The following is a 12,553-nucleotide window of genomic DNA, read 5'->3' on the forward strand; positions in this document are numbered from 1 at the left end:
TCTTATACAAATGCTGAGATAATTGTTCCTAAGCAATAAAATGTTGAAATCATTTATGGTTTCATCACTTATTGAACTGAAACCATGGAGTCTAACATTACCAATCAAAATCACAAGTACAAATATCATTTGACCTTTTTTAGGAAAGGAAGTCCAAGAATGTTAGCTCATTGATCTTGATTTTTACTATTAAAGTGTCTAATATTCAAGATGTAAACCATTACTTTTCTCGGTGATTATTCACAGCATGTACATACAATGTTGCACAAAATCCAATTCATCCAAACACAAAGCACATGTGCTCAGTTTACAGTCCTGATTTCTTTCTTGTGATAAACAGATTAATGACAAACCTTCTTAAATGTGGTTTGTGTACAGCAGCTGCAGTCGCATTGTTAAATTCAGCTACGACAGTACAAAGTGAATACCGACGCAAGCAGAGAGCCCTATAGCTACCACCTGTGCCTCCATTCTTTCCTCCAACCATCACTTAACTTTAATTATTATCAGGCCCCAGAAGTTCTGCTGTCAAAAGAAGAAAAAATTGAGGGCTTCTTCTTCAGGAAACACCCAGAGTCTGGAAAACATTTCATTTTGGCCAGTGAGGCTTTTATATTTGCCTTCGGCTCACATGAGCTCTCCCCTTTCTTTCAATAAATGTCTAAAGTAACAGTTCCACCACTGTTTCATTTGCTTGTATTATATTCCACTGGATTTAGTGGCTCTTGTGAAATAATATCTAATTTATTTTTTCTATGAAGTTTTCATTCTTGTTAACATTTAGGAAAATGCCTTTTGATTGGTTTCAGAGTTCTCTCCTTACTTCATAGGGGCATTCATCACCTTGTGTGTTATCTGTGATAAGGTCTTCTGGGGTGGGATGCAGAGATGCTCCTATGGATGCTATTCTGACCTCTACCGCTGCAAAAGGGGGCGGGCTTCCATACCACTTTCCCAACTTGTGATTTGATGAGCAGAGGATTTTCTAGTGTCAGTATTCTGCAGCCGCTTCACTTTCAGTGGGTCGGGAGTTTGTCCTGCCTCCTCCTCCCGGTGCGCGCAACTCTCGGAGAGCCAAGTCTCTTGCGCTTTTTTCATGAAAGCCCTTTTGCCATCAGTGTGAGAGCTACGCTCAAGGAGGAGAGGATCCGAAGGGGCCCCAGTCTGGCCGAGAGATAACACCCGGTATACTTCCACACATGGCTGCTGTAGTATAAACCACATCTTTTCGTTTGGATTTTGGAAAGGGACCCGAAGTTTTGAAAAGAAAGTCGCCCGTTTTCAGTAACTTGCTGCGGGGCGCTCACCATGGAGATGCAAAGATGGAGCACCAGGTGGAAAACGAAAAGGTGGCAATGGAATTCGACGCTAGCCACTGTAGTCACGTTAATTGTAATCCTACAAGCTGCCAGTGTAAAAGCAGGTAAGAGACCCGTTTGTTGAGTCAAAGCAAGCACTGTCCCCGGGATGCCCGGGCCAAGTCCCGGGCATCCCGGGCTGATCCGGGCTGATCCAGCTGGCGCGCTGCCCGCAGATGGCAGTGCGCGCACAGCTGCTTACGTGGTAGAAAACAGCTGGATCTGATCTAACTCCATCAATAATCAATACCTGAGTCCGTTACTCGGACTCACCTCTGTTTATTCACACTTTCACCTGTAATACGCTTTGTCCAAAACATCCCATTTAATGTCTCCCCCCCTGAAGTAATCATAGGAATGGATGGATGTATCGTTGACAGCACTCGAGTTGTAAAAAAAAAATCAGGGGGGATGGTGGATTTTATCATATGGGACAGATAATTTGTGCTGATTAAAGTAAAAAAGTAAAAAAATCTTATTACACTTAAAACAAGACTGGAAAAAACAACAATTTTCACCTGTTTCAAGTAGATTTTCAGTTGAAATAAGTAGAAAAATCTGCCAGTGCTTGTAATGCCAAGATACATCTTGTCCCACTGGCAGATTTTTCTACTTATTTCAAGTGAAAATTTACTTGAAACAAGTGAAAATTGTCAAAAAGGTTATTTTTCTGGTGATGACTCTAAATGTTGAAATAGCAGTAAAACCACATTCATTGATGAAATGACATAAGGGATGGAAAGGGGGGATGGCAGTTCTACAGGGGGGATGATTTTTACCGTTTTTATTTCAGGGGGGATGCCATCCCCCCTCATCCCCCCTCATCCCCCCTCAACTCGAGTACTGGTTGACAGACATCAAATGAGGATATATGTCGCCCAAGATTGAACATTCCTTTAAAAAAGTCTTCTGTGCCAGGGTTGTGCGTCTGTTCTGCGTGGTTAACTTTAAAGGTGCGTCTTTAAAGTTTGGCCCTGTGAAGTGTAGCATGGATAAGTTGGTTTTAGACCAGAAGGTGAGGCTTTTGTCCCTCATCAGTGTGTGATGACCGCTATCCAGGTGTGGTCTGACAAGAGGGGGCTGACAGGCCTGATTTCACGTTGCCACAATACTACTGCGCTGTGCGTAAAGCCTGATTTATGGTTCCGCGTTAAATCGACGCAGCGCCTACGCCGCTACGGCGTAGGCTCTGCGTTGGTGTAACGCGGAACCATAAATCAGCCTAAAAAGTGTGCATGGAGGTGATCAGTGGCGCGATGACGACGCCCATTAGTGTGACGGTACGGTGCGTGATTGACACACGGTTTCACAGTTTGGGAAGCAGCCCTGTCACAGGTTGGAAAAAAAAAAATCAACCTATATTCCATTTCAGCACTTGTATATACAGCTGGACAAAGTTTAAAGATATTAGTTTACACATACAGTTTTCAAAGGACCAATGGCTTTATCAGATTAATTCACCCAATATATCAACAGTAAACTTGTTTTTTCTTATTAGATGCAACTTAATTTGTCCCAAAGGGTAACCTTATACATACAGGTTGTATAATGGATTAATTAAATAAAGTTTACATAATAACTGGGAACAGGACTGTGTAATTTCTATGGAGGAAATTCATATTCTGGCCAGAAGGATCAAGAATCTTTCCACATTATTTGTGCTCCCACTGAGTCCAAGAAGGGGCGTTGATGGAAAAAAGAAATCTGGAGTATTTTTCTTTGCTTTAAAAACACATATGTGGGTCACATTAAATGCTTTCCTCTTTGAAATAATGAAGGAATCCACTCTTAATTGAAGCTTGTGCTAGAGTCATGTGGGTTTTTTTTTAGTGCATTCATTTTTTAAATTATTTATTTGTAGATTTGGCATCTGATTTATTGTCATTGATCCTTTTTTTGAAAAATACATTTGATCTTTTCTCAAAACCTTTATAGTGACAGAATTTAATTCATTTAAGGAGATCAAATCAAATATGACTTCATTTTCAAGTACAATTTTAGAAGCTTGTGGTCGATTGTGGACCCAAGGCACTCAAGTGTTACCCGATAATCAGCCATAATCATCCTTTGATTTTAAGTACTGTGTATTTTCTGTTACGAATGAACTTTCCAGACCAGGTCAAATCCTCGAAATCCCAAGTAAAACGATCATGAAACAACAACTGAAGTAGTACAGTCGCCCATCGCCCATCTATCGGCACCCCGACAGATATTTAAGCTGACCATAATTGCATGATGTGCTAGCAAATGTTTAGAGGCTTTCCAGCGTGCTTTAATTGCTGGCTGTGCTGCCAACTTTCAGTAGATGTCAGTGGAATGAAAAGAAAACAAAAAAAACTGACGAGACATCCCAAGATGCTGCTGCGCGACCGCAGAACTACAGAGGCTTTGGGTTAAAATGTCACCAATTTATAAGTTAATCACAAGTCTTAACTTCAACATCGAATTTTATGGCCACGGTGCATTATGGGGCTGGAGAGCTCTGCAATTGTGCCTCTACAGGGGGAAAATTGTATGTTAATGTGTCAGAATGTGCTGAAATAGCCTCAGTGATTCCAGCAGGGGTTTATCGTGTCGCTACATGCCTCATGTTAGTAGCCTGTTACGACGATGGCAGACGATATATCACAACTCCTCGACAGCAACTTTCAAGATATGTCGTAAAAACCACAGACGGACAAATTACAGCTCAGACGACTGTGGGGAGACTTCTTGTGCTACCTTTAGTGCAAGACAACTGTCTTCCCTCTTTTGTGGTTTCACATTCTTATCATTAAAATTCCTTTTTTCAATTTTAAAGGATGAAAGTATTTTTTCCCTCCTCTTCCAAAGCAAACCGTCCTGGCTCCACTTCCTGGGAGGCTGAAAAGGTGGTTGTTGTATTTTTTTTTTTTTTTTTTTTAATTCAATGCCTACCCACTTTGGGTTTTTAATGGCTTTGGAATATTGCCTGCTTTTCAGGGCTTCTGTGGAGCAACGGTTCTGGAAGGAGCTGAAGAGTCGGGGGTGCGAGTGGGTGGGTCTGTGAAGGGTGGGGGGGTTCCTGGCCAATTCAGCACATCTGGAATATATGAGGCCTTGAGGTATGCAGTAATGCAGAAAGGCATTCTGAAGCTCACAAAGAGACCTTCAGTCCAAGCTTTCTTTTCTTTTCTTTTTTTTTCCTCCTTTTTTTTTTTTTTTGAAAGAACCAGTAGCTCTACTTGGGACAATATTCAGAGGAGCCAGAGACTATTTTTCTTTTTATGAGGCATTTTGTTTGAGGTCTCAAACCTGGCACGCTGTGCTTTAAGATTCCCTTATTCTGACTCTGTTCAAAATTTAAGCCCAGTCTATTAAACTGCTGCTTTGGCTGTGTCAGTTGTGAAGCCACTTTTTTTCTCTTTCTCCCCCTTTCAGCTGACAAAGTCTGCCACCGGACTGAATTCAGTAGATATCAACAAAAAAATGAATATTCTTCAAAAATGCATGATTTTTTTTTCCTTTTTTTTTCGTCTGTAGACACTTCATCGTGTCCTTTATGTACATTCCAGTTGTCCCCATGTCTTACAGAACACATCTGGACAGAGGATCTAAGACTGGCAGCTTTTGAGCGTGTGCTCAACTCTAGCAGGTTTGATTCACCACAAGCTGTAATCTGTAACTTCTCTGGTCACAGGAGAAGTAGCTACAGGATGGAGCCTTCTCACTTAGTCTCATGTCTGTTTTATTTGAGGGGGGAGTGCGGGGAAGGGGGGGGTGAAGGGAGTAGTGCCAATTCCATAATAGTTTCAGCATGTGTGCTTATGGCTCCACCTTATCCCAGCCTTTACTAGTGACTAAAAGCAAAAAGAAACTTCACATACTGCACAATCAGCACTTCCTCTCTTTCAGTATTAGGTGCTTTGATGCTATTAAACTCTTCACTGATACAACATAAGCAGTTCTCTATATTTTGCTTAAAAAGAAAAACAATATAAGGATTTTGATGGGAATAGTATTGAAACTTTTTTACTCTTTTTTTTATTTTTTCAAATATTTATTTCAAAAAAACTTTTCTAGTTAGTGCGTCTTTGTAGAACCTTTGCCTCGAAATCCCTTTGCCGTTATCGTGCACATAAATCTACTTTTATTTCTTTCTCTCGAAAAGGGAGATTCCACGTTGAGTCCGTTATCTGTAAAGTCTCCCTGGGATTTTGAGCTGATCAGTCAGACATTGTTTATCACTGCTGCTCCTTTGAAGAGGACGACGTCTTACGGGCCCCTTGAGTTACTGAAAAGACAAATGAGTCATGTGATGTCTGGACATAATTGTGCTGCTTTTATTACAGTGGTTTCTTTTACAGTAAAACCAGTACTTTTCAATATTTTTGGTGGACTGGGTTTGGACTGGAGTCCCCGTAGTAGTATTTTCTGCATTGGACCCATGTTTAACTTTTGATTTCATCTTATTAATACTGTGTGTCTCAGTCAGTTTATTCATGAGGCAAACACTGGTGTATTATGTAGATTAAGCCTGCTTCAGTTCATTGCTGTTCAAAAATAGGGATATATGCCAAACAAAAGTTTAATGAAATACTATTAGCGTTCTGTTAGCAATACCCTCTTTTATGCTTGCCAATGTGAGTATAGTAATCAGTTAAAAATAGAATCCATAAACTTTTTGAATGAGACATCCGCTCTCAGAAAAGAAATGTGTACTCATTTGTGAGACGGCACATTTATTTCAGTTTTATTGATATATGGCACAGCTAGTTTGATAGCTAATGTCAAAGTTAACTGTCCAGTTAAAGCTGTTTATAAAATGACCTTACACAGAAATGTGACAACCCTCACAGTATTGAATGATTTCTATTCTTTTATCATTTTTACTGTAGAGTTAAGCATTTTGTCATCTCCAGGCTCTGCCAAGCAGACGGGGACGAGCATTGCTTTATGTTTTCTGGTTGTGCAAGAACATTGTAATTACGTTGCACAGTAACCCATCAGGAGTCCTGTTCTTGTGGTACAAACCACAGTGAATCGGATTCTGAATGACTTTCCAGCCATGACCAAAGCCTTTTAGTTCATTCACTTTTATCCAGTATTCTTGGAATATCGTATCCCTGTTTATACAGTATTGTCCTTTTCATATCCAGGTCTGACTGAGCGATTACAGTTGTGTTAACATGAGCAATATCCAAGATAATGCAGAAATCCAATTGCAACCAACAGACTGTTGTATCAGAACTGCTTCGAGGTGTCCTTTTTTGGAGAATTCTCGCTCCTCCGCTTTGATTTTATTCTATACTTTTTCACCCATGGGCTAGGAATGGGCCATATTTTACCGTTCACGATATACCGTCAAAAAAATTCTCCACGGTAAGAATTTGTCATCTCGAGGTAAAAACGATAAATTCCCGTTGATGACGGAAGGAAGGAAGAAATGAGCCAGAAAGAAAGAAAGAAAGAAAGAAAGAAAGAAATGAGCCAGAAAGAAAGAAAGAAAGAAAGAAAGAAAGAAAGAAAGAAAGAAAGAAATGAGCCAGAAAGAAAAAAGAAAGAAAGAAAGAAATGAGCCTGAAAGAAATGAGCCTGAAAGAAATGAGCCCGAAAGAAAGAAAGAAAGAAAGAAAGAAAGAAAGAAAGAAAGAAAGAAAGAAAGAAAGAAAGAAAGAAAGAAAGAAAGAAAGAAAGAAAGAAAGAAAGAAAGAAAGAAAGAAAGAAAGAAAGAAAGAAAGAAAGAAGGATGAATTCCCGTTGATACGTTTTTGTGTAACAAACATGGCGGAACGGGGATCTTTTATCAATTCAATTTAATTGGTGTAGTTTTAGTATATATATATTTATTGGTGTAGCATTTAGTATTCTTTTAGAGCAGTGTTTTGGGGGCTCCAAAGATTGAATTTGGTGATAGATTTATAGTTACAAAGGTGGAGTTGAATTGGTATTTTTTTATCGTCATTTTTATCATTATCGGGATAAATGCCAGAAATTATCGTGATACATTTTTTAGTCCATACCGCCCATCCCTACAATGGGGTGTTTGAAATATTTTCCATATAAAATGGGGGTATCGTCGAAAACCATGAAAAAGTACATCGTGCATCATAGAGCTGTCGCTAATTCCCCTTAAACTCAGATTCACCAACTCTTAAATCAAAGTTCTGCCAGTGAGTCAGACAACGGAGGGGGAAAGAGAAATTTACAAACAGTGTTTATGACTTCAATATAGCTTGCTCCAGTTCTCAGGTCCATTGATAGAAAAGAGCTCCACGGCTTGTAAAGCTGCACCCCCTCTGTGCTCTGCTTATTCTATTCAGCAGAAATGCATTTTATCATCCCATACATGCTGTGGCTCTCCGACTCTGGGGTTAACAGTGGTGGTCTTGGGGGGGGAGGGTGGGGGGGTGACTAATTACGTCTACTGAATGGTTGCTAACATTTTTACTGCTGCCCTGCCAAAGCAGCTCATAAATGAACAACGGATTGAGCTGACAAATCTGGCCTGCTGTCTGTGGAAAAGCTCTGGTGTAATGGATGGGAATGTTGATTTATCATCAGTTTGCCAGGTCCGACTAGAAACTTTACTTACTGCAAAATTACATGCACACGCGATTTTAATTATTTTCAAACAATCTGTGTGTATATTACTTAGTTTAACTAAATGTGTATTGGATTTAAATAGACCAATTTATGTTGCATTAACACGTGCAGCTGTGTGGGTTTCAGATTTATTTGAACATTCATGCCAACATGATGTGGCCAGTCTGTGTTTCCAGCAGACTTTGAAGGAGAAACCTGTGAAACAATAACTTCACTTATAAGCTGCTTCTGATCGGGGTGACAGTATAAAACTTCAGCTGCACTGGATTCTGGCATCAAAGATGACATTTCAGTTGTCTTTTCAGATTTGGAAGTAACTATCCATTCCATAAGATATTCATAACAACCTATTTTCAAATTTTGACCCAAAAAGGACATTTATTTATTACGACGGAGTATTAGGGCCAAAGTAAGACAAAAAAAAGTTGGCAATTACGAGAATAAAGTCGCAAAATTACGAAAATAAAGTCAAAACCTAATGTTGCGAGAATAAAGATGTAATATTATGAGAATAAAGTCGTAATATTACGAGAATAAAGTCGTAATATTACGAGAATAAAATCGTAATATTACCAGAATAAAGTCGTAATATTACGAGAATAAAGTCATAGCCTAATGTTGCGAGAATAAAGTCATAATATTATGAGAATAAAGTTGTAATATTACGAGAATAAAGTCGTAATATTACGAGAATAAAGTCGTAAAATTACAAGAATAAAGTCATATTGTTGCGAGAATAAAGTCGTAATATTACGACTTTAGTCTCGTAGTATTATGACTTTATTCTCGTAATTTTACGACTTTATTCTCGTAATTTTACGACTTTATTCTCGGAATTTCCAATTTTTTTTGTCTTAGTTTGGCCCTAATACTCCGTCGTAATTTATTGATTACTTTGGTGGAGAAAGTTTCAGCTTGAGCCTATCGACCACTTAAATTCCAAGCAAACACTTATGAACTCATGACAAAGCCAGCCTCCACGTAGCTCGCTGATGCATGCATATTATTCCATTTGGTGCCCAAAACTAATCTCATATTAATCAATGTCTCCTCAGCTGAACCCGTGGATGTACTGAAGGTGCTAGATTTCAAGAGCTCTCCTGAAGGAGTACGGAAAACACAGGGCTTCTGCACTTTCCGCAAAGGGTCCAAACCGGACATCGCTTACAGAGTGGGCAAAAAGGTTCAGCTCAGCGCTCCGACCAAACAGCTCTTCCCAGGTAAGTGAACTCAAACTTTGCCTTTCTTAGATTACAAGGATTGAGGGGGGTCGAGGATTGTCCATGTGAAGAAAATAGTGTTTTATATCCACGTGAATGTTTTGGAAGTAGAAGAAGAAACTAAAGCTGATGGAAATTCAAGAAGGGCAGCGTTCTGCCTCAACTGTTAGATGAGTGACAGGACAGATTGTGACCCTAACAAACACAAAAACGTTATGCCAAGGATATCTGCTGAAGGAAAAACAAAATTAGTAACGGGATCAGTGATTTTTGTACACAGAGTGTGAAGAGAGCAGAGGTCTCAATGCAGTTTCAGCCTCCAGCTGCAGAACTAATTATCATAAGCTTTATAAAAACAGAACATTTTAAGATTAATCTTGTGTCGATGCTTTCTTCCAAGTCAAATTGGGGGCTGGTTGCACAAGAGAGGAGTCTCGGGCAAAGATAATACGCCTGAGTCCGAAAATAAAGACTCTGAGATGTTTTGAAACCTCTTTTGTCATTAAACAAGAGATTATGCATCACAAAATGATACTAAATCTTTACCTCTTAATAAAATATCTGACATAATTTGATTTTGACTTTTTTCAGCACGTTTGTTCGTTGGTAGGTAGTTTTAGTGTGTGGAGTCCGCCACTCAACTTCACTTCATCAGTCAAGTAGTGTGCAAAGCGGCACGTGCAGCGTAAATTTGGACCCAACTGACACTCCATTACTCCTGTAAGACAATTACAAATATTTATGTCCCCTTTAAAGGTTATATCTTTTATTTCAAGGACAAAGATTTAATTTCCTTTTCTGAATTAAATGGGGAAACTCAGATAGGACTTATGTAGTTTGTCCTGCTAATTTGCAACCAAACTACTGTTCCAACAGTCTAGACCAGGGGTCGGCAACCCAAAATGTTGAAAGAGCCATATTGGACCGAAAACACAAAAAACAAGTATGTCTGGAGCCGCAAAAAATGAAAAGTCTTGTATAAGCCTTAGAATGAAGGCAACACATGCTGCATGTTTCTATATTAGTTATAACTGGGGGAAGATTTTTTTTTTCATTATGCACTTCAAGAAAAAAGTTGGAATTTCGAGAAAAAGTCGAAATGTTGAGAAAAAAGTCAAAATTTCGAGAAAGAAGTCGAAATGTCGAGATTAAAAAAGGAAGAAAAATAGAGCAAAAAAGGAAAAAAAGAAGAAAAAAAGAAAAAAGAAAAGAGAGAAAAAAAAGAGAAAAAAAGGAAAAAAAGAGAAAAAAGGGAAAAAAAGAAAAAAAAAGAAAAAAAGGTCAAACATTTTTGAAAAAGCTCCAGGGAGCCACTAGGGCGGCGCTAAAGAGCCACATGCGGCTCTGGAGCCGCGGGCTGCCGACCCCCGTTCTAGACCAAATGGAGAAAACTGTGAAGGCTTGTTGCTTTCACAGCTAGTCACACCAATAACTTGTCAAAGTATGGTAGTTTGGTAGTAGGACAGACTTGGAACCCATAATGACCAATTAAAATGGCTTAAATACTTATTTTTCATAATGGCATAATTTAAATTATGCATTAAGTGTCTTTCACATCTTATGATATATCATAATCAGCAACTATTTAATCAAGTATGAAAGCCAAAAGGAACATTTTATTTTAATGATTTGTTATTTTCTACCTAATGGAAGCCCACAGTTTGTCCACATTTCTTTTTTACTTATTTTTTTTTAAAGCATCTGGCTAAGAATTCACTGACTGAGGTTGTGAAACCAAAATTCTGATTTATTTATTTCATTAACAAGAACCTCCACTCAGAGATACAGGAAAAAAGGAAAGAACAAAAATATCATGGAATAACTCGCACCACTGACCTATACTGAACAAAAACCAATGATGTTAGCTGCTTGCGTGTTCTTTTTTTTTAATGATTACCTGTAATCCATAACTATACTGCAGTAAAGTTTATGCAGCTTTGTGTCTGGTTATTTATTATTGCTGGGACAAATGCTAAAAAAAGAAAAAGAATGACACTCGCCAGGAAACCACAGACATTTATTTATTTATTTCAGTGGTAAATTATTTTTTTTCCAGTCTTTACTGACCTTGTAAAGTTTTATTATTATTATTATTTTTATTTCTATTTATACATTAACAATTTATTTCTGGATTTCATTAAAAAAAAGAAAAAATAATTTAAACATCATTGGAAAAGAAAATGGGCAAGCATAAAGTTTAGAATGTAGTTAAAATCCAGGAATGGAAATTGTAGGAATAAAATTCACCTTTCAAGGTGAGGTATTGGAGCTGTGTGGGAAAATGTGGGAATTTCCTCATTTATAATAATTGGACATTTATTTGATCTGGTTTAGTTATTTTTCATTGAACCAAATGTTGTGGCTTTAAAATGTGACATTTGTTTGGGTTGTTGTATTTAAAGCCCTTGTAAAATTATCATGACTGCATCACCACTGGTGAGTCCTTTCAGGTCATGCCAAGGTCCCTCTCAGCTACAATCATAAAAACGCTTTCAGGTTTTGACTTTAGGTTTTAATGTCAGAGGAGAAAGTTGGAGCGCTAATAAACTGACTACGAGTCTCTTTAGCGATTACAATACAGTTGCCCTTGAAATGGCTTGGGAAATGTCAGCATAAATGACAATATTCAAAGTAAACTGACAACACCTTTTTTTTGTACCAAAGTAATTAAAGGGCTTTCTTTCAACTGGGAATCATGGGAAACTTTATTATCTGTGTGAACATTTTGAAAAACTAGCTACCAGATACACAGTTTACCAAGCTGTGTTGAAATAATCTGTTCATTTACTTTGGATAAAAGATGGATTTTGGCTCAAACGGCTTTGTAATTGGCAGCAGGGGGGAGACGCTTATTAGATAAATAAAAGCATTAGTATGGAAGAGCATGGAAAAATGTTCCCACTTCAACATAGAATTTGACATCAGTTGCATTTTTGTGAGTTTGAGCTAATTTGATTGACCTTCTTTTAAGTTTGCTTAGGGACAAGGTTAAAGTCTAACAAAACATAAGCTTTGTAGCATCTTGATTCAAGACGGCACTAACCAAAATGCATCACCGTGTCCGTCTATGTTATGGAGTCAGTCCTGAGTCAAATAGCACCATTATTGGCCTCTGCGTTGTCAGCTCTTTTAGAAAAGGTTTTAAGTATATCAAAACCACACTATGACTAATGTTGACCACACGCTAGATGACTTTACAAAAATATTGAAAGATAAATGAACAGAAGAATATATGACTGAGTTTTAAGTTGCAGACTATGAGTTTGCAAAGATTTGGGGTCTTGCGGAGGTCATTATTTACACAACTGTATTACAATGTGAATTAATGAGAAATCTAGAACTGAACTATGGAAACTAGGGATGGGCGATATTTTACCGTTCACGATATACTGGCAAAAAAAATTCCTCACG

At 38.2% G+C, this 12,553-nt stretch overlaps 1 protein-coding gene across 1 annotated transcript in view; it reads left to right on the forward strand.

Moving 5' to 3' along the window:
* The first annotated feature begins 1,012 nt into the window (after positions 1-1,012).
* LOC133452443 (collagen alpha-1(XI) chain-like) overlaps positions 1,013-12,553 on the forward strand; it is a 129,155-nt gene continuing 117,614 nt past the window's right edge. Inside the window, exons 1-2 of the mRNA XM_061731751.1 lie at positions 1,013-1,423; positions 8,978-9,142. Coding sequence (XP_061587735.1) covers positions 1,309-1,423; positions 8,978-9,142 — 280 coding nt within the window. The 5' untranslated portion in view covers positions 1,013-1,308. The remainder of the gene's footprint in view (positions 1,424-8,977; positions 9,143-12,553) is intronic.

Source organism: Cololabis saira, chromosome 10, assembly GCF_033807715.1.
Source record: "Cololabis saira isolate AMF1-May2022 chromosome 10, fColSai1.1, whole genome shotgun sequence".
In the NCBI taxonomy this organism is placed as follows: Eukaryota; Metazoa; Chordata; class Actinopteri; order Beloniformes; family Belonidae; genus Cololabis; species Cololabis saira.